Below are 27,984 nucleotides of genomic sequence, written 5' to 3'. Positions count from 1 at the left end.
TGTTTATTATTTGTATTTGAATGATACAGTAAATCACACTGTATCAGTTGATCCATCATCTAGGGACCCAGTTCATAAACAAAATGTTAGCATTTTTGACAGAAAAAAAGTAGACGTACTAAGGCACTCTCATGTTTACAAACATTGAGGGGATTCGATTAAGCTGGCCTGGGCACACAGGTAGGCTTAGCTAGTACAGGGTGAAAAATTTATCGGATTTATTTTGGAACCGGCTGCCTTCCGGCATGGAAAAGCAAAAAACAAAAGTAATGTATATTAAGCACGCGGAGTAATGAGTAGGATTCTGTGTTTTCCCATCCAAAAGTGATTGCTTTTGATTAAAACGCTTTATCTGCCTTCCCAATGAAGATCAGTTTGACAATTCAAACATATATGTAATTTAATATTAGGAAGTTGTCCATAATGTTTTTTTACACTCAGTGTATCTTAAAAGGTAAATCAAACTTCACTCAACAGCTTTCTGCAACATCAGAATTTTATAACATACATTATCTCAGTCTCAAACCTTAGTGTCTGAATCAGTTCAGCACTCCCTAATGCTGTTTGTAGCATTTATAACATTCACTAACATAGTGACCCCTCCTTCCCCAGTAATCCCCTAATTGTCTATTTTCTCAATGGCAGCAAGGCACTAGGAATCCCTTCTTTGTCCTCCCTGACCTATTCCTATCTGAGGGGGCAAAGGGATATGGGTTATGCAAGGTCTGTTGACACCAAAAGTTCAGGAGGTCACAGAGATGACAGTATTCCTCCATGTTGTCCTAATCATCATCATCTGTGATTTCATCATCGTCCCCCTCTGCCTTCCGGTTGCCTTTCTTCTTCCCATCGGAGTCGCTTTCCTGGGCATGAAAGAAACAGTAAAAATTCTAAATCTCTGGTGATTCTGCCACAGCAGGGCATTGGGCTGGAAAACATCTCCCTTTGCAAGCAGATTAAGCTAGGGAAGTACCTCTGTGTGATAAACAAACAGAGCAGTGTTTTAAAGGGTTACTGTACAGCAGTGTTTCCCAAATCCAGTCCTACCCCCAACAGCACACTTTATTGTTGTAGCCTTGCACTAGCACACCTGATTCAACTGGTCTACAAATCAATGAGTTGAGTTTGTCTGGGGCTAAAAAAATAAAAATATATAATATATATTTTTTTTTGTGTTGGGGGTACTCGAGGACTGGACTTGGGAAACACTGCTGTACAGCAAATCTCCCAATTAGTGTAGACTAGAGGGCTACTGTCTAACAGCAGGGCTCAGTGCTCCTGAACGTGCCTACTGTTGTTTCCTAGATCTTGCCAGTAATAATTAGCCTGGAACAGAAACAGTACAACTTATCTTAACATCCCAGTGTTCCACACACAGCTGCCCATTTCCCTATCAGCTGCCTGTAAACCTCAATGTTACATAAGGATGCATTGTCACTTTACTCCTACCTACATGTACAAATTAGCTTGCCTAACCTGTACCCCTGCACATTGACTCGGTACCTGTACCCCCTGTATATAGCCTCGTTATTGTATTGTGTTACTTTTTACTTTAGTTTATTTAGTAAATATTTCCTTAACTCCATTTCTTGAACTGCATTGTTGGTTAAGGGTTTGTAAGCAAGCATTTCACGGTAAGGTCTACACCTGTTGTATTTGGCGCATGTGACAAATAAAATTTGATTTGAGGATCCTCTACAAATCTACCCGTTCTTGGGATTGCAATAGACAGAAAGCTTGCAGAAAATTAATGGTTAAAAAACAGCTTCCGTCTCTTTTTTTATGGGAATTTAGAACATTGTGTTTCAATCAAAATAGTAGCAAAGATAAATGTAATTGCTAAAATAATTTAACTCAATACAGTAGCTTTAAAAGTCAATTATGGCCAGTACCTCATCCTCTGACTGCTCCTGAGGAAGCGGGGAGCCTGCCTCCTCCTCTTCATCACTCCCCTGTGAGCGCTGAGAGAGAATCTCTTCACCCTGCAACACGGCAAAATGTGAAGAATAGCATGAGATGAGCTATAAAACAGTACATTTTTCTCTCTTCCCCATGGCAAAATATGTGTAATTGCAGGAAATTAGCTTTTGAAACTGCAAAATTCTATTAACCTCATGACAAAATGTATAGAATAGCATAAAATTGCACATTTTCTCTCTGCCCCATGCCAAAATGTAGGTGCTGCCTCTACTCCACTCAGCCTATAGACAGCCACAGTCTATTCGCGCCCCTTCCCCACTAATTTCAGTCAGAGGGTGAGGGGTGGCTACAAGCCCCCCCTGAAATATGATTGGCCACCCTTGGGAACACCTATTCTCATTGGGTCAGAGCACTGTCCATCTAGCTCAGATTGAAGAAGAAAAGATTGTGCATTCGTTCTGGTTTTCCCCATTGGCTGGAATAATTTTGGGGCTGCTTGATCAAGTTTAACGAGATGAAAACGCAACTGGCACTGACCCTGGACCGCTAGCAGGCTAAAACGAACGCACCAAAACAGTACCAAGTCGTCTACGCTTCTGTCATTAGAAGGAAAACTTTCAGAATGACAGAGTGGATGCTGACAGAATACAGTCTGGAACCAAACTCGGGAGTCTTTGTCCATGGTATGTTCATACTCAATTACTATATTTAAACATAAGGTAGGCAACTACCTTTAGACATAAGGTAGGCAACTATAATAAAACTCACTCATCTTTTGTGTCTTAATATTTCCCTTGAAATAGCTTCATTAATGACTTATCCTTTCACTGCTTTAAAGTGTAAAAAAAACATTACAGAGGACCCCCGTCTACAATTTGTCCCCCCCAATATCTACACCACAATTTCACCCTTGACACACACACACACGATGAGACCCCTCTCAGTGCGGCAGCCAGTGGCCCATCCAGTACCTTGAGGTCTCTGTTCTTGAGGTTACCCAGCCAGAAGGCCTCCTGACAGTGGTTGAGGGTGAGCATGGCCTTCACTCTGTACACAAACTGCTCCAGGCTCTTCTTCAGGGCTGGCACGTGGTTGGTCAAGGTGGTGTCCTGGCGGATCTGGGAAACAACACCACAGGTCGCCACACACAAATAGTATGACAAAACATGCCTTTTCATGTCACACACATTCTCATAATCAAGACTTCACTTATATATATGGAATCTCAAAAGGGATGCAATTTTGTCTTCATATGTTGGCTAGCATCAATCACACAGGTTTCTGTGGCGAGGACAGGAGCAGTGTGGGAGGCTGGGTTGTACCTTGGAGTGTCCACACATGTGGTGGAGCTGCCTGGTGCTGAGCTGGAAGGTCTTCAGCAGGCTCTGGACATCCTCCTGAGACAGAGCGGACACACACAAACAGTCACACCAAATTACACTGAACCACTGAACAACAGCAGGACTGACTTTTTTAAAGTTGTAGTTTTATTGTGTTGATGGATTTCTGTTGTATTATGTATTTATTAGAGCTCTGCTACCCGACCCGAGCCCGACGAGCCCCGACATTATACGTTGGGGTTAGGGCCTGTTTTCTTCATCAATAACTAGGGTACGGGCAGGGCATCACTAAATTGATCAAACATTTTGAAGCTGAGCCATTTACTCGTGCTCTGCTGCGTAGTACAATCATATCTGACTAAGATTATAACATGGTGTCATAAGTGCTTCAACCTTGTCAAAAATAATACAGGAGAGATTATTTCACAGAAAATAATGTTCCTTGAGTTGAGAGTGATGAAAAGTAGCTAACAGCTATCTCATGTCTCTTCATTGAGCAGAGAATCCCAAATGGAGCCGCTGCTATGGTTACTCAGATTCAGAGCCGCCATGAGCTGAGCCCGTGCAGAGTGAACAGCGCGTATGGAGCGAGTGAGAGAGAAAGGAACAGCCAATGGATTTACTAATGGAGGAAGTTATTTCTGATTTAGGGCAGGGCCTTTAATTTGGCAAAAGCAATCAGGCCTGGGTAGGGTAGGACCTGAACGACACGTGCATGGGTAGGGCTCGGGATTCAAATTCATGCCCGTGCAGGGCTCTAGTATTTATGACTATTATAAATTGAGTCAAATAATTCAACATGAGCTGCTATTGACACCATGTAATGTTTCCTTATTGAATTTGAAATAAACCATTCTCTCTAGTATTTTTCCCTCAGTCTTTTGGCTTATACCTTGTGCTTTTTAAAACTGAAATCCAACAATGGCATCCCCAGCTTCAGGAAAGACTCCAGGAAAAGACGGCCATACTAGCAACAATAACAACATAAAAAGACAATTAATATAATATCATTAGTTATGGAATGTGTCTGACAATGTGGCAGGCAGAGAAAATGCCAAGGTACTGAGACTCACCTTCAGGCACACATTGAGCACTGGTCTGTTGTCAAACACCTGACGAGGAAAGATGAAGGAGACACATTAGAATACACACATTACATATAACACCCAAACCCAGCCAGCCAATTCACATGCACACAGCCCTGCACACACGTACACACACTCCCTTGCACATGTACACACTGGGCATGGAGCCAGCAGAGCATGACAGATGTCTTAATCTCCCTCCATCCAGAGTGTGTGTTGGAGAGAGGGAAACAGGGGAACAGGGGAAAACATGTTGACATGTTTGTCATTTAGGGCCAGGACAATATCAGTCCCGCAATACTCGTTAGTATCTTGGCAAGGAAACAAAACACGGAGCAGATTTAGGAAAACAGCCCTAATGTTGGAAACAAACATTATGTTGTCATCCAGAGTCACATTTATTTATTGTCCAAGATGTAGCACACAAAATTTTACATACAGCAGGACCAAAGAGTTTGGTCTGCTTCGTGTTTTCATTTTTGTCATGGAAAAGAATATTACAATACTGGTATCGTCCCGGCCCTATTGTCGTTTAGTGTGGGCATAGTCATCTAAACGCTGTTTCCAGCCATGCATCTTCCAAAGTGAATTGAACAATCATAACACATATTAGACACATGTGTTTGAATAAGGCTTAACCCATTCATGACTACCTCCCAGTGTAGACATAGTCAGTACCTTAACCAGGTTGACCAGGATGTGGAAGTCTCTGACAGCCAGGTTCCATGTCAGCAGCTTCTCACTCGTCACCTGGACACAGCAACGGATTAATAATGTCACTTTATAAATCACACACAAATGCTTGCTGAATGTATGCAGTCACACACAAGTGTATCATGGATACTAGCACCACCTTGCTCCACTGGCAGTTCCTCTGTTTTTGTCTGTGAATGTGCGTCCTGTTGTATAACTGTGTACCTCAGTGCTGTCGCTGTTTCTGCCAGGGGGAATCTTCCTCACAGCCTTCTCCAGCACTCCCATCATCCCCTTATAGAACACCAGAAACGTCAGCCTAGAGAGAGAGGGACAAGAGAGAAAAAAAAGAGGGGAACAAAGGCAGACAGGGCACTCGTATGTAGAGATAGTGGTAGTAGTACACATATATGCACCATCATCTACCTGTTGAGAGTGGGCCAAGTTCTAGAGCTGGTATCTTTGGCTGAGTTGAGGAGCTCAGGGATGCCCTCTCCAGCTATCTCCTCCACCGCCTTCAGAACATCATCAGTGTGCTCCAGGTAAATACTACAGAGAAGGGGAGTGTAGAGGAGAGGAGGGAACTAAAACATCATGAACACCATGAATATTATCTTTCACCTTACAGCCATTGGGAGCATGGCAATCACAATAGCAGTAGAAGAGCTGCAATAAATCAGCTTACAAGACTGTTGGGACTCCCCTACAGAGTAAATTACACTTTCCAATGTTTGCAGTATACTGACATGCCATGGCCACCTTAAAGGGATACTTAAAGGGATGTATCTACTTCCCCAGAGTGAGACAAACTTGTGGTACCAGCTTTATGTCTCTGTGTCCAGTACTAAGGAAGTTAGAGGTAGTTTTGTAAGCCAATGTTAACTAGCGCAATCACGAAGTCAGTTAGCAATTGCGCAAGCGCTAGTTAGCAACTTCCACTCAATTGCACGCAGACATAAAAATTGTATCCACTAGTTCATATGACTCTGGGGAAGCAGATAAATGTCCTCATTGCCAAATCCCAAAGTATCCCTTTAATTTATTAATCTGCTCTACATGATCAGTGAATTCTTGTGAGACACACCTGAGGAGAGTTTGGAGAGTCTCGTTGTATTTGGGTCCTTTCTCTCTGTCTCCGCTGGTAGTCACCCACTCCTGGCACAGGAACCGCCGGGCTAGGGTTGCTAGAGGGAGAGACCGTTCTATGCTGAACTGATCCTCATTGAAAATGCCACTTTTCAGAATATCAATACATTTTCAGAATTCACTGGATTGTCATAGAATTGATCCTGATAATGTCAATTTTACTGTTGCATCAATCCTATAGAAATAGATGGAGAGTGTGTGTGTGTGTCTCACCAGTCTGTTCCCTGTATGTAGCCTGGTGCCCTCCTCTCTCAGCCACAGTGCTGAGCAGCTGGGAGAGACACAGAGCTATGCTGAGGCTAGGAACCGTGCTGTGGAAGTTCAGCAGGTACTCAAAGCTGTGTCTGAAGACCAGAGATAGGGGAGAACAGTTTTACCATACTGTGCACACACACACACACACACACACACACACACACACACACACACACACACACACACAGTGTGACACTGACTGATCTGACAGGGAATGTTTCTCCACTCACTTGATGAGCTGGTCCATAGTCAGTTCAGGCCCTCCCTCTTTCAGGCGGTCAGCCAACACTCCCAGAGTCCTCTTCAGCAGGCCACGGTGCTCTGGCTGGGAGAAACCAGACCTGACAAACAGAGACTAGTGTGATTCACAAGAACTACTGATACAACTGACAGGACCATAGGCTACAGCGACCAGATCCATAGAGATGGAAAAACCTGGCCTGGAGAGACAGTGTGTGCAGGCGTTGTTGCAGCCCACTAACACACCTGATTCCCAAATGTTGAATCAGGTACAGTACACTCAGAAAGTATTCAGACCCCTACACTTTATCCACATTTTGTTACTTTACAGCCTTATTCTAAAATGGATTACTTTATTTTTTTTTTTATCCTCATCAATCTACACACAATAAAATTACAGAAAATGATGTCAGGGCTTTAGAAGCTTCTGATAGGCTAATTGACATCATTTGAGTCAATTGGAGGTGTACCTGTGGATGTATTTCATGGCCTTCCTTCAAACTCAGTGCCTCTTTGCTCAGTGCCTCTTTGCTCTTTGCATGGGAAAATCAAAAGAAATCAGCCAAGACCTCAGAAAATAAAGTGTAGACCTCCACAAGTCTGGTTCATCCTTGGGAGCAATTTCCAAACGCCTGAAGGCACCACGTTCATCTGTACAAACAATAGTACGCAAGTATAAACACCATGGGACCACGCAGCCGTCATACCGCTCAGGAAGGAGACACGTTCTGTCTCCTAAAGATCAACGTACTTTGGTGCGAAAAGTGCAAATCAATCCCAGAACAACAGCAAAGGACCTTGTGAAGATGCAGGAGGAAAAAGGTATAAAAGTATCTATATCCACAGTAAAACGAGTCCCATTTTGACATAACCTGAAAGGCCGCTCAGCTAGGAAGAAGCCATTGCTCCAAAACCGCCATAAAGAAGCCAGACTACGGTTTGCAACTGCACATGGGGACAAATATCGTACTTTTTGGAGAAATGTCCTCTGGTCTGATGAAACAAAAATATAACTTTTTGGCCATAATGACAATCGTTATGTTTGGAGGAAAAAGGGGGAGGCTTGCAAGCCGAAGAACACCATCCCAACCGTGAAGGACGGGGGTGGCAGCATCATGTTGTGGGGGTGCTTTGCTACAGGAGGGACTGGTGCACTTCACAAAATTGATGGCATCATGAGGCAGGACAATTATGTGGATATATTGAGGCAACATCAAGACATCAGTCAGGAAGTTAAAGCGTGGTCGCAAATGGGTCTTCCAAATGGACAATTACCCCAAGCATACTTCCAAAGTTGTGGCAAAATGGCTTAAGGACAACAAAGTCAAGCTATTGGAGTGGCCATCACAAAGCCCTGACCTCAATCCTATCGAACATTTGTGGGCAGAACTGAAAAAGTGTGTGCGAGCAAGGAGGCCTTACAAACCTGACTCAGTTACACCAGCTTTGCCAGGAGGAATGGGACAAAATTCACCCAACTTAGTGGGAAGCTGGTGGAGGGCTACCAGAAACATTTGACCCAAGTTAAACAATTTAACTTTTTAGGGATAAGGGGCAACATTTTCACTTTGGATGAATCGCGTGCCCATAGTGAACTGCCTCCTACTCTGTCCCAGATGCTAATATATGCATATTATTATTACTATTGGATAGAAAACACGCAAGTTTCTAAAACTGTTTGAATTATGTCTGTGAGTATAACAGAACTCATATGGCAGGCAAACTTCCAAACAGGAAGTGGAAATTCTGGGGCTGGTTGATGTTAAACTCATTGTCTATTCACATCCCAGTAAGATATGGATCTGTTCGCACTTCCTACGCCTTCCACTAGATGTCAACAGTCAGTAGAACGTGGAATGAAGCCTCTAGTGTGATGTGGGGCCGGATTGCAGCTATTTGAGTCAGTGATCTGGCAGAATGCTAGTTCCTGGTCACGCGCACTAGTCATGATATGGCCATGCGTTCCGTTACTCTGTAGACAAAAACGAATGCTCCGGTTGGAACGTTATTGATTATACACTGCTCAAAAAAATAAAGGGAACACTAAAATAACACATCCTAGATCTGAATGAATGAAACATTCTTATTAAATACTTTTTTCTTTACATAGTTGAATGTGCTGACGACAAAATCACACAAAAATGATCAATGGAAATCAAATTTATCAACCCATGGAGGTCTGGATTTGGAGTCACACTCAAAATTAAAGTGGAAAACCACACTACAGGCTGATCCAACTTTGATGTAATGTCCTTAAAACAAGTCAAAATGAGGCTCAGTAGTGTGTGTGGCCTCCACGTGCCTGTATGACCTCCCTACAACGCCTGGGCATGCTCCTGATGAGGTGGCGGATGGTCTCCTGAGGGATCTCCTCCCAGACCTGGACTAAAGCATCCGCCAACTCCTGGACAGTCTGTGGTGCAACGTGGCGTTGGTGGATGGAGCGAGACATGTTGTCCCAGATGTGCTCAATTGGATTCAGGTCTGGGGAACGGGCGGGCCAGTCCATAGCATCAATGCCTTCCTCTTGCAGGAACTGCTGACACACTCCAGCCACATGAGGTCTAGCATTGTCTTGCATTAGAAAGAACCCAGGGCCAACCGCACCAGCATATGGTCTCACAAGGGGTCTGAGGATCTCATCTCGGTCCCTAATGGCAGTCAGGCTACCTCTGGTGAGCACATGGAGGACTGTGCGGCCCCCCAACGAAATGCTACCCCACACCATGACTGACCCACCGCCAAACCGGTCATGCTGGAGGATGTTGCAGGCAGCAGAACGTTCTCCACGGTGTCTCCACACTCTGTCACGTCTGTCACATGTGCGTGTGAACCTGCTTTCATCTGTGAAGAGCACAGGGCGCCAGTGGCAAATTTGCCAATCTTGGTGTTCTCTGGCAAATGCCAAACGTCCTGCACGGTGTTGGGCTGTAAGCACAACCCCCACCTGTGGACGTCGGGCCCTCATACCACCCTCATGGAGTCTGTTTCTGACCGTTTGAGCAGACACATGCACATTTGTGGCCTGCTGGAGGTCATTTTGCAGGGCTCTGGCAGTGCTCCTCCTAATCCTCCTTGCACAAAGGCGGAGGTAGCGGTCCTGCTGCTGGGTTGTTGCCCTCCTACGGCCTCCTCCACATCTCCTGATGTACTGGCCTGTCTCCTGGTAGCGCCTCCATGCTCTGGACACTACGCTGACAGACACAGCAAACCTTCTTGCCACAGCTCGCATTGATGTGCCATCCTGGATGAGCTGCACTACCTGAGCCACTTGTGTGGGTTGTAGACTCCGTCTCATGCTACCACTAGAGTGAAAGCACCGCCAGCATTCAAAAGTGACCAAAACATCAGCCAGGAAGCATAGGAACTGAGAAGTGGTCTGTGGTCACCACCTGCAGAACCACTCCTTTATTGGGGGTGTCTTGCTAATTGCCTATAATTTCCACCTGTTGTCTATTCCATTTGCACAACAGCATGTGAAATGTATTGTCAATCAGTGTTGCTTCCTAAGTGGACAGTTTGATTTCACAGAAGTGTGATTGACTTGGAGTTACATTGTGTTGTTTAAGTGTTCCCTTTATTTTTTTGAGCAGTGTATATGATAACAACATCCTGAAGATCGATTCTCTACTTAATTTGACCAGTTTATTCGACCTGGAATATAACTTTTTGAAGTTTTCGTCCGAGTTCGCCTGGACCGGCGCCAGCGTTTGGACATGTGAACTAAACGTGCTAGCACAAGTAGCTAATTGGACACTAGTGTCATGACGTTGGCCTGGGGGTAGGTTTATGACAGTCATAAATACCTCTTCCCCCCTTTTCCTCTCCCTACTCTACTGATGTGACATTAGAAAACCCCTTTGGTTAACATAGAGATTATGAGAACATCAGAAGTTGGGGGGAAATTAACTATATTCTGGTAATCCGACCAAGTGAACATATGCGGTGGTACTTAAGGTATATTATGTCAGTTCGGTTGTCATCTGGCACATTCTCATCAATGATAGAATGACATAAACTCTACTGTGGAAAGTCCACACAGAGGTATCGGATTCACATGGAATTGTTGTCAATTCAAATGTTTGAATATGAAATTATTTGTGAAGAGATGAAATGTAATTTTAGCTTCCAAATGAGAGATTTGGGTTTTCATAAGTTTAGGGCTCTGCTCAACCAGTGGCCCGCCCCTGTGAAGAGACATGGGTTATAAAGTTTTCAGACACACCCTTCTCCCTCCACTATATAAGCCATTGCCGAAAATTTTACTTCCTGTTCTGAGGATGTGAGGACGACGGTCTGATGTCAGAATGGTTCAGATAATAACTACAGAACAAAGCCAACATCAGCGTGAGCTTTGGTTGCGAATGGTATGAACTTTGAACTTTGATACCTCCTAGACGTTGAGTTAGCAACAGCAGCTGCAAACGTAAATTAGGAAAGAACAGATCGAATATCCCGTCTACTACACAACGACGTTACTACAACGTATCCAATTTACCAGCAGAGACATTCTTCAAAGGACAAAGGACTCGGTTGGGCAACCCGGCCTTCCATCTACCACCAACCTACAGAAGCGCAGCTCAGAGTAAATATTTATTGCATTTTCCTTTTCCAAATGGGCGGTAATTTAGAATGCATAAGATATTGTAATAACAGATAGCACAGCTTCACCCTTTGTTCCTCAGTCTTCCCGCTCTTTCACTCAAACCCAGCCCCTTTTCTTTTGTGTAACAAGCTGTCATATCTGTTCCGCCCGCTAGGGACGTTTTCCTTTATGACATAATTTGTAATCAAGTTATGATTAATTATGTGTATGTGTAATTCTGTGTGATTAGTTAGGTATTTAGTAAATAAATAATTAAACCCAATTTTGTATTGCTGATTCAACTTGTTAGCCAGGGTTCGTGAAGATAACCAAGAATGTACAACTTTCAGATGAGACTGAAATAAGGTGACGATTAATATTGACTGCTATTGATGTAAAATATTACTAGGTCTTTAAGAGTTTATTCGGAAGATAACAGCTCTATAAATATTATTTCCTGGTGCCCCTCTCTAGTTAATTACATTTACATGATTAGCTCAATCAGGTAATATTAATTACGGAGAAAGTACTTTATAGAATAGCATGTCATAACACTTAATCCGGCATAGCCAAAGACACGACACTAGTAATGGACATTATCGAACAAAACAACGATTTATTGTGGAACTAGGATTCCTGGCACTGCATTCTGATGAAAGATCATCAAAGGTATGGGAATATTTATGATGTAATTTCGTATTTCTGTTGACTCCAACATGGCGGAGAAATGTTGTGTATTTCTGAGCACCGTCTCAGATTATTGCATGGTATGCTTTTTCCTAAAGTTTAAAAAAAATCTGACACAGCGGTTGCATTAAGAACAAGTGTATCTTTAATTATATGTAAAACATGTATCTTTCATCAAAGTTTATGATGAGTATTTCTGTTACTTGACGTGGCTCTCTGTAATTACTCCGGATATTTTGGAGGCATTTCTGAACATGGCGCCAATGTAAACCGAGATTTGTGGATATAAATATGCACATTATCGAACAAAACATAAATGTATTGTGTAACATGATGTCCTATGAGTGTCATCTGATGAAGATTATCAAAGGTTAGTGATTAATTTTATCTCTATTTCTGCTTTTGTGACTCCTGTCTTTGGCTGGGACAAATGGCTGTGTGTTTTTTGGATTTGGTGGTGATCTAACATAAATATATGTTGTGTTTTCGCTGTAAAACATTTTAAAAATCGGACACGATGGGTAGATTAACAAGATGTTTATCTTTCATTTGCTGTATTGGACTTGTTAATGTGTGAAAGTTACATATTTCAAAAAAATATATATATATTTCGCACGCTGCCTTTTCAGCGGAATGTTGTGGGTGTTCCGCTAGCGGAACCCCTGGGCTAGAAAGGTTAAAGGTAAAGCTACCAAATACTAATGGAGTGTATGTAAACTTCTGACCCACTGGGAATGTAATGAAAGAAAAGCTGAAATAAATAATTCTCTCTACTATTATTCTGACATTTCACATTCTTAAAATAAAGTGGTGATCCTAACTGACCTAAGACAGGGACTTTTTGCTAGGATTAAATGTCAGGAATTGTGAAAACTGAGTTTAAACGTATTTGGCTAAGGTGTATGTAAACTTCCGACTTCAACGGTACATAAATATTCAGAGCCTTTGCTATGATACTCGAAATTGAGCTCAGGTACATCCTGTTTCCATTGATCATCCTTGAGATGTTTCTACAACTTGATTGGAGTCCACCTGTGGTAAATTCAATTGATTGGACATGATTTGGATGGCACACATCTGTCTATATGAAGGTCCCACAGTTGACAGTGCATGTCAGAGCAAAAACAAAGCCATGAGGTCGAAGGAATTGTCTATAGAACTCCGAGACAGAATTGTGTCAAGGCACAGATCTGGGGAAGGGTACCAAAAAATGTCTGCAGCATTGAAGGTCCACAAGAACACAGTGGCCTCCATCATTCGTAAATGGAAGAAGTTTGGAACCACCAAGACTCTTCCTAGAGCCGGCCGCCCGGCCAAACTGAGCAATCGGGGGAGAAGGGCCTTAGTCAGGTGACCAAGAACCCGATGGTCACTGACAGAGCTCCAGAGTTCCTCTGTGGAGATGGGAGAACCTTCCAGAAGGACAACCATCTATCTCTGCAGCACTCCACCAATCATGCCTTTATGGTAGTGGCCAGATGGAAGCCACTCCTCAGTAAAAGGGACATGACAGCCCGCTTGGTTTGCCAAAAGGCACCTAAAGGACTCTGACCATGAGAAACAAGATTCTCTGGTCTGATGAAACCAAGATTGAACTCTTTGTCCTGAATGACAAGCGTTATGTCTGGAGGAAACCTGGCACCATCCCTATGGTGAAGCATGGTGGTGGCAGCATCATGCTGTAGGGATGTTAGGAGACTAGTCAGGATCAAGGGAAAGATGAACGGAGAACAGTACAGAGATCCTTGATGAAAACCTGCTCCAGAGCCCTCAGGACCTCAGACTGGGGTGAAGGTTCAACTTCCAACAGGACAACGACCCTAAGCACACAGCAAAGACAACGCAGGAGTGGCTTCGGGACAAGTCTCTGAATGTCCTTGAGTGGCCCAGCCAGAGCCCGGACTTGAACCCAATCAAACATCTCTGGAGAGCCCTGAAAATAGCTGTGCAGCAACGCTCTCCATCCAACCTGACAGAGCTTGAGAGGATCTGCAGAGAAGAATGGGAGAAACTCCCCAAATACAGATGTGCCAAGCTTGTAGCGTCATACCCAGGGCTTCAACAAGTACTGAGTAAAGGGTCCAAATACTTACGTAAATGTGCTCAGTTTTTTCTTAATGAATTTGTAAAAAAAAATCTAAAAAACTGTTTTTGCTTTGTCATTATGGGGTATTGTGTGTAGATTGATGAGGGGGAAAAAACTTTTTAAACAATGTTAGAATAATTCTGTAACGTAACAAAATGTGTAAAAAGTGAATAGGTCTTTCCGAATGCACTGTATGTTAGAACCGGGCTGGAACAAAACAACACCAACCTCTCCGGGACCACAGATGCCAAACCCTGAGTAATTGTAATTTTGTTGAAGGTGAGGCGCTGTGATGATACTGTCCTGAAAGGCAGGAGTGTGCAGGTGGTGTTGTGTCGAGGTGTGACTGACCAACTGAAGGTGGTGTGTAGAACCTGTAGGAGGAGCTGGTAGGCTGAGGACAGCAGTTGATGCGCTCTCACATCCAGGCCCGAGGCATCCACCACCCCCTGGTTCTCAGACAGAAGAGTCTGCACACAGCAGGAAAGTGTCACAAAGAGGAACACTACAAACAATGAGCTAAATGTGTGCCGGGCAAAATAAATGTATACCTGGAAGTGATTGTGGCAGTTCTCCAGGTGGGTGCAGAGGGTGGGCAGCAGCTGGACACAGCAGGCGGCGATGTCTTTAGGGCTCTTCTGCTGCAGGTGGGAGAAACCCACGCTCTTGTCTGTTTTTCCCTGCAGCCAGAAGACAATGTGGAAAATGAAAGAGAAGCTTATGTTATGACTCACACAACTCACAGTGTGTGTGTCCTACCTTGAAGAATGGGACTCTCTTGGCAGGGGCAGCAGTCAGACTGAACTCCAGTTTGCGCCACATATCCTCCAGCAGGAAGACTAACTCTGCTGGGCCCAGCTGCACCTCCTCACGCACCTGCACAGGACCACAGCATCTCTTTACAGCACACGGAAACATTGGAGGGATTCTAACTAGTGTCTCTGGCTTTATTTGAATGTGTATGAGACACATATAGGGTACACGGTTGGGGCCAATTTGTTGTTAACGGAGTCAAGTCAGAGAAAATTGCCTAACACCTTTATTATCATTGTTAAATTCAGTAATTTAATTTCCATTCAACTCATTAAATTGGCATGGTGTTCAAATGGAATTAGAGCCCAACCCTGATGGTGTACGGTGTGTGTGATGTGTCCAGGGTCTGGGCTGGGTGGTGTCCTACCTTGCTGTGAAGCTCACTGTCCAGCAGAGAGCGGGAGAGCAGGCCACACTGCAGCACACTGAGCACCTCCATGTCCAGCTCTCTGAAGAAGGGCCGGTAGGAAACCAGACTGACCACAGGCCTGGTGGCCTCCTGAACCTTCTCCTTCTCTGCATGGTCCTGCAGGGGTAGAAGGAACACCAAAAAAATATCATTTAATTCCCTGGTAAAGAGAGTTCTGTAAGAGTCACATAATGTGACGAAGGTGAGAGGTCAGAGGTCTGTGTGTGTTCACCTGCTGGGTCTCCTCTGCCTCTGTGCCCTCCTCCAGCTGAGAGCTGTCTGCTGATGAGTTCTTAGCAGGGGCTTTCCTCTTCTTACCAGTACCCTCTGCAAGACAACCACCACAATAAGTGTTGAATAAAAATAAATTTAAAAAATGATATTTTCCCTGGTCAGTATACAGAGTAAGGTATTGTCCCTTTTAGATTTGCTTACCTTTCTTTCCCTTCTTTGGAGCAGCAGAGGAGCTAGACAATGGAGCTCCCTCTGTACTCTCCCCATCAAAGTTGGCTAGAGGAGGGGCATAGCCAGGGGTTGCTGAAACACAAAAGCAGGAATGGTCAAATTAATGGATACAAAAAAGTAGGGATTGTCAAATTAACAGTCCATGGAATTTTCACATTTTCTAAAGCATGTAAGATTGAAACATTTTGATCAGAAAAGTGTTGATAAAATGCGTGTGCAGTATAGTACCTGCCAAAGTCCTCTCCAATAGAGTCTGGAGGTAGGTGATGTTCTGAAGACGAGTCACCACCTTCATCTTCATCTCAGGGTCTTTCTGACTGCAGAATGCATTCACAACCTGTACACACACACACACACACACACACTCTCTCTAAAGGTCTGTGTGCAAAAATAAACTCAAATTGGCATATACAATACAAAGAAATCATATGGACTCCACAGTAAATATAGGTGTCTCGCTATAGACCAGAATTCTCTTGTCTAAGACAGAGCTGTAGTAACCTCTCTAAACCAGTTGATGGTGTGGAAGAGCAGGCCACAGAGGAACTCTCTCTCAGGCTTGGACAGGCTCTCTGACTTCTCCACCACATCCATGTCAGTCAGGATCAGAGGGCAGCCTGCAAACAGACACCCACACACACACAGACTCCCATTAGAACCACAAGAACCAGAGCAGATCTCATACACTCCCAGCAGGCCGTGTTGAAACACCATGGGTCTGCTGCCATGTAGCCATACATGATCTACAGTGCCTGAAGTGTTCTCACGTTCAAAAAGTACTTGTACATACAGAAAAAAAAGAGGAGTATGAGAAGCACTGCCAAGGCACACAATAGTAGATTTTGGTAAACAGAAGGTGCTCTTTGGTAAAAGGGGTAAATTGGTTATCAAAAAGAAAGGAGGACCAAGGCACTCTTCATATAATGCCTTTATTTGTATGGCATGTTCAATGGAAATAAAGTTTTATGTGCATTTCCATTGAACATGCCATACGAATAAAGGCATTTTAATTAATTATATGAAGAGTGCCTTGGTCCTCCTTTCTTTTTGAGTACTTGGACATAGTTCAGTAGACTTTTTTGGCCCAGTGAGAACCAGTTCATGTGTGTCCCTGCTCCATCAGACAAAACCCAGGATTCCTCCTCACCCAGTAGAGCATCTATCTCCTCCAGGTCACCCTGGTGCTGCTGCTCCTCACACAGCCTGAGCAGCCGGAAGAACGGAGACAGGCACAGAGGAGACACTCGCCTACAGAACCACACATAACAGAGAGAAATACACTGTTAAGATGCTCCACTTCAAAACATTTAATAACACACTATTGCTTTATCCATATCACATCATGATTCAACTCTGTATGGACATTTGGCATTGTTTTGCATTAGATAATCAAAATTGTAGCCAATGTAGTGTCTGACCTCTGGGTCTTGTTGTTCCCAGTCTGGCTCCACAGCTCCCCCTTGTGCTGGAGGTCATCAGACAGTAGTTGCAGCAGGTTGATGGCAATGCCTCCCTGACTCTCTTCATCATCCAGGTTGTACATCATACAGGCGGGGAAGGGGAAGGACCTAGGACATACAAGGGGAGGAAGAGCAGAAGGTAGGTTATTACTGGAACTTGGACCCGGTTACATGGTCAGGGAAACTGCCTACATAACACACTATTTACAAAACACACATTGATGCGATTCTTGAAACGTCAAGACATCATAAGTACAGTTCTGTAATGACTTGCTGCCAGCCGTATATAGTTGACCTATATTACCTCCACTCAGTCCCTGGGCAGTAGTGCACCACTCACCCAGTTATATCTGGTCCCAGATCCACCACAAAGTCTTCCTGGAAGTCCTCCAGCACACTCTTCCCTATCCAGGCCTGCGTGAACACACCAGATGCACAGCGGCAGGGTTAATAGCTACCCTTTTAAATTTGGCAGTCCCCCAGGGTTGTCATAACATCTACAATAAAAAGGGTCCATTTGGTTTATAAAAAAGGTGAAGTATCATTGAAAGAGGACCATAAAAGAGCTATTAAAGTGTGTCTTGAGGGTTTATGTGAGAGGCAGACAGACCTGCACCAGAGGGTCCAGAGTGCAGGTGAGGACCAGGTTGGCTAGTTCATCATAGTAGAGAGCAGCAGCTTCAGGAGAGCTTTCACTGCACGACCGTACCAGCTCCAGCAGGGCCGTCACCTACACAGATAGGTCAGCACACACTTATGCATATAGAGTAGCACACACCATCCACTTACAGGCATTCTCCCAGCACCAGGAAAGGAAAACTCTTAGAGTGCATCAGCCCTTCATTCAGACTACATAGACAGTGGTCCTGCCTATACCACTCACCTGTCTGTATGTCTCCTTGGGCAATGTGCCACCTTGAGAATCCTCCACTTTGGGCCTAGAGAGAGAGAGAAGACTCAGAATTTACAAAATGGATACTGAGGCACAATAAGTCTCCCCACTGAGTGGAAAAATGAGAGGCATCGTTGGGGCTCTTTTTTCCACCAGGAGCTAACAGGATTAAGTCTGGTAAGTGCAGAGTGGATGTGAGAGGGCAGCAGTTCCTACCTGCAGGCCCCCATGCTGCCCACCACCATGACAGCACCGATGATGCCAATGCGCTTGTACTTGGGCACGGTGCTGGAGAGCTGCTTACGGACCACTATGTGCATGTCATCCTGAGAACAGAGACAGAGGAAGCAGATATGTGGCATAAGGAATGACACAGGGAGAAAGATACAAGCGATACAGAGAATAATGTACAGATAAAAACATGGCACCACATTACCTACCATCTCTGTGGTGTGGTTGTTTCACAGTACTGTCTTCAGTGCTGCTCCCATAGAAATTAAATAGGCCTATATATCCTTGATTGACCCACAGTGACCCTCACCTGGATGTGTGTGCCCTGCTGCTGCTGTCCGAAGGCCAGGCCACTGAGCAGGTGGAAGAGCCTGCGGATCTGCTGGGGAGTCAGGTTGTCCATGTAGTCCAGGATACCCTTCAGACACACACACACACACACACACACACACACACACACACACACACACACACACACACACACACACACACACACACACACACACACACACACACACACACACACACACACACACACACACACACACACACACACACACACACACACACACACACCAGGGAGAGGTTAGTAACAACGACCCTGTGAGGACAACTCTCAGTCAAATACAGAATAGATAGATGGCTTGTGATCAGTTGGAAACATTTCTTGGGGACAGTTGAATCCTCACCTTGACAAAGATGGCGTAGAGGGCCATCTCAGAGGGTTTCTCTGTCACCAGGCCACACAGCAGCTCCAGAGCCACGTCCACCTCGCCACCCACGCCACTGCAAACGTGGGTCACCAGGGAGCCCACCACCTCCTAATAGAAAACAGAAATAACCATAAGATACTACTGAACAGACTCACACAGTGAACAAGAACTGAAAACGCTTGACAATGGAAATGAGCGTGAAGCATATTTTAGCCAGCACACATGCATAAAGACATCATTTGTACACACACGCACAGACCTGCTGGCAGTAGGAGTCAAAGGCAGTGAATGAGAGTCTGTACATGTGTCCACCGATGGGCACCACACAAGGGTCAGGGGAACGCAGCAGACTCTGGGCCAGGGCCAAGATGGAGGGAAAGTAACCTCTCATCACCTAAACACACACAGCATCAGCACCACATTAACACCTCAGTCACACAGCTCATCTTTACCTTATACTATTTATTTTCTCAAATCGGCTTCCCTTTCCTCAGCCCCAGTTCCATCCCTCAGCTATATACCATAGGACGTTCACTCACTGCTCTAGAATGTAGTAAATATGGGTCACTTCAAGAGGGCGCTACTAAATGAATGTCTAAACTTAGTTGTTTTCTTTGCCCTATGTCATTATGAATCACATACAATTATTAAATGATTGTTCTCTAAAATATTAGAACTTTAAAAATGCCCACATCAGTAGAAATCCACTTTTTCGAGCTGAAAAAGCTTACCCATGATGTTACACAACGATTTAAGTCAATAAATCATTGTTTTAGACAAAGTATGATATATTTGGGCTTGAAGAGACAAATCCGAAATGCCCACTTTGTGCAAATGCGGCGTCTTTTCCTTGATGACATAAATTATTTATTTTCAGCCTTATTTTGTTTCAGGCCTGGGTTTTATTTGAATGTTACCATCCACCAGCATGGCATTGTTTATACATCAGAAACAACTGCAATGTTATTCCTCTTTGTGACTGAGATGAGCCAAATAGCCTTGTGTCCACCTGAGCCATGGAGCAAATAAAAATAGGACAATTATCATAATCCATTGGATAATTAGTCAATTAACACTTTTTTTTAGCTAGTCTGTAAAAAAAAATATATATATATATATATATTATACAGTGCCTTCGGAAAGTATTCAGACCCCCTCGACTTTTTCCAAAAATGTTTACATTAAATTTAAAAAACAATTTCCCCTCAATCTACACACAATTATCCACAATGACAAATCAAAACCAGGTTTTTAGAAATGTTTTCAAATGTATAAATATATGACTGAAATATCACATTTACATAAGCATTCCGACCCTTTACTCAGCACTTTGTTGAAGAACCTTTGGCAGAGATTATAGCTGGGTATGACGCTACAAGCTTGGCACACCTGTATTTGAGGAGTATCTCCCATTCTTCTCTGCAGATCCTCTCAAGCTCTGTCATGTTGGATGGGGAGCGTCACTACACAGCTATTTTCAGGCCTTTCCAGAGATGTTCAAGTCCGGGCTCTGGCTGGGCCACTCAAGGACATTCGGAGACTTGTCCCAAAGCCACTTGTTGTCTTGGCTGTTTGCTTAGGGTTGTTGTCCTGTTGGAAGGTGAACCTTCGTCTCAGTCTGAGCGCTCTGGAGCAGGTTTCCATCAAGTATCTCTCTGTACGTTTCTCCGTTCATCTTTCCTTCGATCCTGACTAGTCTCCCAGTCCCTACCTCTGAAAAACATCCCCACAGCATGATGCTGCCACCACCATGCTTCACCGTAGGGATGGTGCCAGGTTTCCTCCAGACATAACGCTTGTCATTCAGGACAAAGAGTTCAATTTTGGTTTCCTCAAACCAGAGAATCTTGTTTCTCATGGTCTGAGAGTCTTTAGGTGCCTTTTGGCAAACTCCAAGAGGGCTGTCATGTCCCTTTTACTGAGGAGTGGCTTCGTCTGACCACTCTACCATAATGGCCTGATTGACAACCATCCCTGCAGCACTCCACCAGAGTGCTGCAGAGTGGTCTGTCAGAGTGACCATTAGGTTCTTGGTCACCTCCCTGACCAAGGCCCTTCCCTGATTGCTCAGTTTGGCTGGGCGGCCGGCTCTAGGAAGAGTCTTGGTGGTTCCAAACTTCTTTCATTTAAGAATGATGGAAGCCACTGTGTTCTTAGGGACCTTCAACGCTGCAGACATTTTTTGGTACCCTTCCCCAGATCTGTGCCTCAACACAATCCTGTCTCGGCGCTCAACGGACAATTCCTTCGACCTCATGGCTTGGTTTTTGCTCTGACATGTACTGTCAACAGTGGGACCTTTATATAGACAGATGTGTGCCTTTCCAAATCATGTCCAATCAATTGAATTTACCACAGGTGTACTCCAATCAAGTTGTAGAAACATCTCAAGGATGATCAATGGAAACCGAATGCACCTGAGCTCAATTCCTAGTCTCAAACCAAAGGGTCTGAATACTTATGTAAATGAGATATGTTTATTTTTAATAAATGTGCAAACATTTCTAAAAACCTGTTTTCACTTTGTCATTATGGGGTATTGTGTGTAAATTGGTGAGGAAAAAATGTATTTAATCAAATTTTTGAAAAAGGCTGAAACATAACAAAATGTGGAAAAAGTAATGGGGTCTGGATACTTCCTGAATACACTGTATCTCTGACCATTTTATAAATGGTATAATTGCATCACATGATAGCATTTTGCAAACCAGCTCCCCCCAACTACACGCTCCACTGCTTTGATTGGTGTAACGTTAGCTAGAAACCACAAGTGTCTATCCAGATAATGAAAAAGCATCCGCAAAATAAAATTCAAGGAACTTATAGTTCGATGCAATTTGCAGGGTGCATGACCATGAGCAAAGTCATTCTAGCATATAAGTACATTTTCCCTTTGAGAACCATGAGCACGGGCTAACTTGGCTTTGCTGTACCACAGCCGCATACCAGCCATCTTTCAAAAGTTATCCATATTAACGGAACTTCATCTTATTCTTTCTATTTCTTTGGCAGATTCGCGGCCGCAATTTATGAAAGATGCCAAAACTTTGGCGATAACAATAGATGGTGAAGTCAAAGATAGGCCAGTGGTTTCCATCAATAGAGATAAGGGGTGTGCAACTATAGTACAATATCAACGTTAACAGACATAGAAGTGCAAAGCTATTTTGCTAGCAGCCACAAGTAAATTAGCTCATAATGAAAAAGCAAGATATTTGTGCAAAAAACAATGCATGGCCATCATATTTCTGTGTATCATAGACAGAATGTAGCCAGCGACATTTCCTAATGTTTGTTTGAAGTTCATCTTGCAAACGTGACTCAGTTCCACCAGCTCTGCCAGGAGGAATGGGCCAAAATTCACCCAACTTATTGTGGGAAGCTTGTGGAAGGCTCCCCGAAATGTTTGACCCAAGTTCAACAATTTAAAGGCAATGCTACCAAATACTAATTGAGTGTATGTAAACTTCTGACCCACTGGGAATGTGATGAAGGAAATAAAAGCTGAAATAAATAATTCTCTATTATTATTCAGACATTTCACATTATTAAAATAAAGTGGTGATCCTAACTGACCTAAGACAGGGAATTTTTACTTGGATTAAATGTCAGGAATTGTGAAAAACTGAGTTTAAATGTATTTGGCTAAGGTGCATGTAAACTTCCGACTTCAACTGTAGATAGATAGAGAATACAAAGCAAAAATTGGGACTAATAGATATATATCTATATCTAGATATATATCTATTAGGCCCAATTTTTGTTTTGTATTCCAAGGATTTCATTTAGAACAAGCCAACGTTATCACACACGAACCTGCAGCCACTAGCTTGTCAGTTGATGTTCAAAGTTAGCACCGTTCTGCCCTCGGACAGAGTTCTATTTAGCAGCGACAATAGGGACAGAATGGGGCTAAGGACAAGCTTCACTTAGAAACAGACAGGACTACTGTTACAGGACTTTCCCACCTGTGCATAGCCCCTGAAGGTTTTCTGTAGCAGAGCCTCCTGGATTTGTCCTGCTCTCACTTTGACCTTCAGCACCCTCTCAGCCCCACGCCGGCTGTGGTTGGCATTGGTGGTGTGCAGGATGAACAGCACCAGCAGGTCAATGACCTGACCGACAGACACAAAAATACACACGTGCACACAGGATCAACGAGTCATCTGCCAAGTACCAGCCTGTATGAAATTGTAGGAATAGAGAGGAGAATCCGAGAAAGATGTGTCCGACTTACCTTGTGATCCTCTGCTGTGTCTACATTCTCTATGGCCTGCAGAACAACACAGGGAGTGTCACATGGTGAAATAGTAACTGGCTGTTGATATAACACCTGTAGAGTTTCCTATTCTCCCTACCTTAAGCCAGGCCTCAGAGGTGGTCTTCTGGAAGCGCACTGCAGACTTAATGCCATCCAACACCAAGGCAACACTGTCCTGGCTAATGCTGGATGCTGAGGTGTTGGGGGACCTGATGGAAAAATGTGACCAGAAACAGCCTTGCCATTTAGAATAGCTGTAAATGTAAAATCCCACTAAAGGTAGTGCTATGTGGATTCATAACAGTATGCAATGGTGCTCTGCGGAGATTAGGAGGGTATTGGTGTTGGAGAAAAATGTCTCACTCGGTTGTCCCCTTGTTCTTCATGCGGCTCTGAGAAGCCTGCAGCACCGGAGGGAGAACACACAGCTCCAACTCCAGCTTCTTACGCAGGTCACACACCACCTGATACCCCACAGAGAACCCGGCACCACTCAGTGAGACCAATACACATCATCATCACTGCAGATTGTAGTCTGTAATGGGGAAACATTTTGTGTGGTGGTAATATAGAAACTTTGTGAGGCACTTTTCATTTGTTCTTGTTATTAGAAAGGGAAGTGCAAGACTATATGCAAGGACACCACTGTGTGTGACCTCTGACCTCTAGGGCGTCTGAGGAAGAGATGGAGTGTAGGATGAACTTCACCACCACAGGCAGGTCCTCCAACTGGACAGTAGACAGGGTGGCCATGACAGACACACGCACCTTACACACAGGACACACAGAGACCGCAGACGTTTTAGGACGAAATGTACATTATGGGGTGTGCAATATTGTATGTATTGTTTTAATGTATTGATTTTTGGTACAACTTTGTGGTAAAAGAGCACTTTGTCGATGCAAAACAAATATATGTGTAAATAGAAAATCACTGTCTCATCTAAGTAAGGGCCATAGATACTCATAAGGCAGCTATTAGTCAACAAGCCACTTGATGAAATTTCCTCAGGATAACTGTAAGTACATAGGGACATCAGTCAATAGCATAATTGTTACACGGACAAATGATGTCAGTGTAATGAGCGAAATAGACCTTTGCATAAATAAGCCCTGAGCTGTGAACACATCATGAATCATTGAACAGATCCAACACAGTGTAATTCTACTCTTACTGACTCCCCAATGAGAGCTTTAGCCAGAAACATGAGTGTGTTTTTGTGTGTGTGGGGCTACCTCAGCCAACAGAGTGGTGCTCAGATTCAAGCTTGAGAAGGCATCCAGGATTGGCACAGTCAGCTGAGTGTTTTCCTGGAGTAAGGAGCTAAAGAGGAAAGGAGAGAAAGAATAGGGGGTAGATACAGCAGATGTTCACATCACTGGGACTATCCTATCATGACATCACATATTACTACACAAGACTGCCTCTAACAGGGCTCCACCCACTTTAGCTCCCTGGCAATGTCACTGTGCTGGGAGTCCTCCAGGATCTCTGGCAGACTGGTGATGATGTCACACTGTATCTCAACCGACGCCACGGAAACCAGCTGCATCAGCTTACCTGCTAACTCCTATAGCGACAGGGTACAATTAGGTCAGAAGGAAGTCAGTCAAGTTCTGCTACTTAGTGGGAATATACAGGTGGAATAAGTGTAGACTATGGGTTAGATCTGCTGTCATAGTAATATGAGTACCTTGCTGTCTATGATTTTGTCTAACCACTTGAGCTGGTTGACAATAACACGAGGGATATTGAGACCATCCTCTCCGGCACTACAGGGAATAGAAAGGCAAATGTAAAGGGTCATTTGGTTAGAGTACAAGAAAATCTATATAGCCAACTTGTATGTGTAAGGCAACAAACAAAATGTTTTTAAAAAAAGCACTTACCCATCAAACATGAACTCGGGAAGCTTCTCAAACAAAGTGTTGATTACCAAAACCTAGAACAAAAAGAAAAGAACATGTGGGTTTTAGGTTCCATTCGAAATTGTGGATACATTCAAAGTTCACACCTAGTGGCCAATGACAAGGAAAGACATCACAGTTCAGACACTACTCAGGCCAGTGTGTTTTTGCATAGAGAGAGGCTGTCATACCTGCAGCATCTCGATCCCCAGCAGCATGCGCAGCAGACTCTCCTGGAATGAGCTGCCAGAGCTGGACCACAGACAGGACACAAAGTGACACAATCATAACGACATTTATGTTTCCATGTACCAATTAGAAAATTTTACACTGACACTAAGCAAAGGTTTATTAGAATTTGATGGCCCCCACAGAGAGCCAGGTACCATGGTATCACCTTAAGTCCCCATCGGCCAGGCGTGGTACACAGGGTAGGAGGCAGTTCCTGAACCTCTCAGGATCCTCAATGTGAGACTCCAGTCCTGTGATGAACTCCTGCACAATCTGTTGGCCATCAAGGTTAGAAAATCAGGCACGCTTTATAGCCTTTACAATTTTTAGTGTGGACTGTCCACTCTCGTCTCTAAATTAAGATTCAAAAATTCCAAACAAGTCAGATTTGTGAATAAACTTAATTTGAACATACTACCTCTTGTCCTCTGATTTCGTCCTTCTCCCAGTGAAAATTCTATCAAAATACTATTATTAAACCAACTTCAAAACGCGGGTCTCAGTTTGTGGTTATCACAGTTTGTTTGCTCATCACCTAAGGCACACGCACAAAACGGAAGTACAAGCACACGATGCATGCAAACTAACCGAAGTCTTGCAGGTGTTTACATGGTTTTGAGCACGTACCAGGTGATCGAAATCTCAACAACAGTAACAGCGTTTTGAAAAGTTGGGTTAGTAATAGTTTCTTGTGGACATTTCTTCTCCACTTTCTACCCGAATAAGGACCAACCACACAGACAACCAATAGAGTATGAAATGAATGAAATGAAATGTTATTCAACATTCTGGCTCGTCGAGCTCATGAAGGGACATGTTCCAAACAAATGTATGGCATTAATCTCACTGTGTAACCATGGTGGTATCACAGCCTGATTTATTAGGCAACACGCTTTACAGAATGTGCAATACCAAAGACAGTATTTGAAACATTATACTCACACCGGGGTATCTGGGACTCTTTTTCAGACGTTGCTGCAGTCTCTTTTGGAAAACCACTTGGTCCACAGCTTACAAAGCAATAAAATTATGCATTATCCAACAATTGCCAGTTTAAAACAATAGTCAGTCAATTTGTTGATGATGTTGGTGTGTGTCTTGCTTACCAATCTCATTGGATGTACTGCCCTGTCTCAAGATAACACCAGCCTCGTGCAGAAATTGGCCAAAGACTGAGTCAATACTGGTGTCCTCCTGAGCTGTGGTCTTGGACTGATGGCCAGTGGTCCTACTCTTCTTGGACTCTGAATGAAGGAGGGGATAGAGCCCTAATGAACTGACAGACAGTACATGTAGCGAGCTAGTTTGTGCATTGTACTCATGACATGAGACAGGCAAAGTCGAAAACAAACACAGTCTGGTGGTTTGGTTTGTTTGGGAGCCTTACTTGACACATCTGGAGGTGCAGCACTTTCGCTTTTGTCCACAGAGGAGCGTCTCTTCTTTCGCATCATCCTCTGTAAAATGTTACCACAGATAGAACAATGAGAAAGATATTTCACCCGATGCATAAATGTGAAGCATCCGCTTGGGGTTTCCCCTCACTACCAAATATGGTAGTGAGAGGAAGCCCACTTGCTGTGGAAGAAGTAACGAATGTTTCAATACCGTTTTCTGTTCCCAAAACTAGAATTTGTTATGAACAGAGTGGACTAAGTTTTTTAGACTTTACCCTTTACAAAAAGGTTTTAAAAATCGCGTTGTTTATGAGAGAAAATGTGAATTTAGTTAATGCACACTCGCACTTCACATTGGAGGTGTTGCCTAATGGAAATATGCAGATGTATGCTAGAACGAGCCAATAGGATCTTGCTAGCTCGTTGTTGGCTCTGCCCACCTCCTTGCTTGTTATGCCCACTATGACTCATTTGTTCCCATTGGAAACGAAAGGTTGAGGTCTATCTTGGTTTAGTTATTTTTTTTTAATCGTTGATGTTACTGCATGAGACAAGGCGGGTTCACGTCAAAGGGCAATGGTTTGTTTGATACTAGCTTGCTAAATTGACCTGTTCTGACACAGGCTAAAGGCCACTTGATGATGATATGACGCTGAAATTCATGGTTAGCAGGCCATTTTACAGCCTGCAATGTTACTGGCGCAAAGTTGCCCTCGAAGGCCTCCCGAGTGGCGCTACGGTCTGAGGCACTGCATCTCAGTGCTAAGAGAAGTCACTAAACACCCTGGTTCGATTCCAGGCTGTGTCACAACGCACAATTTGCCAAGAGTCGTCCGGTTTAGACCTTCATTGTAAATTAGAATGTGTTCTTAACTGACTTGGCTAGTTAAAAAGGTTCAATAAAAATAAGTAGCTAACCACTCTGCTACCATTGTTAGGTTGAGAAATTGGCTAGGTGACTACTGCTACTTACGTTAACTGTCTAACTTGCAATATTGTTCGAGTGGATTGTCACGGAAGCGTGGCCTACATCAAGTACTTTATTTTTCTCACTTAGCTAGGAAGAATAGCAAAGAATGAAACTTACTGTACGAACTGGTGAACGAAACTGTTGTCAAAGTACAGGACAGATTCCCGCGCGTGTTTTGCATTGAGGGACCTTCTAGA

The 27,984-nt window shown here is 43.8% G+C and overlaps 1 protein-coding gene across 1 annotated transcript; it reads right to left on the bottom strand.

Annotated features, from left to right (window-relative positions):
• Positions 1-38: 38 nt before the first annotated feature.
• On the bottom strand, positions 39-27,984 carry fancd2 (FA complementation group D2). The gene is made up of 44 exons (XM_039011373.1): positions 27,905-27,984; positions 26,808-26,877; positions 26,527-26,664; positions 26,363-26,430; positions 25,587-25,693; positions 25,381-25,441; positions 25,172-25,224; positions 24,976-25,054; positions 24,728-24,852; positions 24,518-24,605; positions 23,945-24,049; positions 23,645-23,745; positions 23,379-23,490; positions 23,258-23,293; positions 22,989-23,135; positions 19,280-19,414; positions 18,997-19,128; positions 18,618-18,725; positions 18,293-18,402; positions 18,068-18,122; positions 17,795-17,914; positions 17,525-17,598; positions 17,143-17,292; positions 16,872-16,972; positions 16,226-16,341; positions 15,953-16,061; positions 15,695-15,796; positions 15,492-15,586; positions 15,218-15,376; positions 14,797-14,913; positions 14,589-14,717; positions 14,389-14,507; positions 6,670-6,780; positions 6,398-6,528; positions 6,123-6,222; positions 5,465-5,587; positions 5,264-5,357; positions 5,024-5,095; positions 4,334-4,372; positions 4,153-4,227; positions 3,243-3,317; positions 2,892-3,038; positions 1,893-1,982; positions 39-863 (listed from the first exon to the last, which is right to left on the bottom strand). Exons 2-44 carry the CDS (start codon positions 26,872-26,874, stop codon positions 783-785), a joined length of 4,356 nt encoding a protein of 1,451 aa, XP_038867301.1. The 5' UTR covers positions 26,875-26,877; positions 27,905-27,984; the 3' UTR covers positions 39-782.

Source organism: Salvelinus namaycush, chromosome 2 (assembly GCF_016432855.1).
Source record: "Salvelinus namaycush isolate Seneca chromosome 2, SaNama_1.0, whole genome shotgun sequence".
NCBI lineage: Eukaryota > Metazoa > Chordata > Actinopteri > Salmoniformes > Salmonidae > Salvelinus > Salvelinus namaycush.
Note: the sequence above shows the minus strand (reverse complement) of the source record. Positions and strands in the feature narration are given on the sequence as shown.

What these genes read in the sequence shown, in the direction of transcription:
- fancd2 (XM_039011373.1), bottom strand. Translation starts at nt 26,874, where the DNA reads ATGATGCGAAAGAAGAGACGCTCCTCTGTGGACAAAAGCGAAAGTGCT. An exon ending in CTTCCTCAGACGCCCTAGAG is followed by an intron (nt 23,746 to 23,944) that starts GTCAGAGGTCAC and finishes GTGGGGTATCAG; the next exon opens with GTGGTGTGTGACCTGCGTAA. An exon ending in GAAACAGCGACAGCACTGAG is followed by an intron (nt 5,096 to 5,263) that starts GTACACAGTTAT and finishes TGCTGTGTCCAG; the next exon opens with GTGACGAGTGAGAAGCTGCT.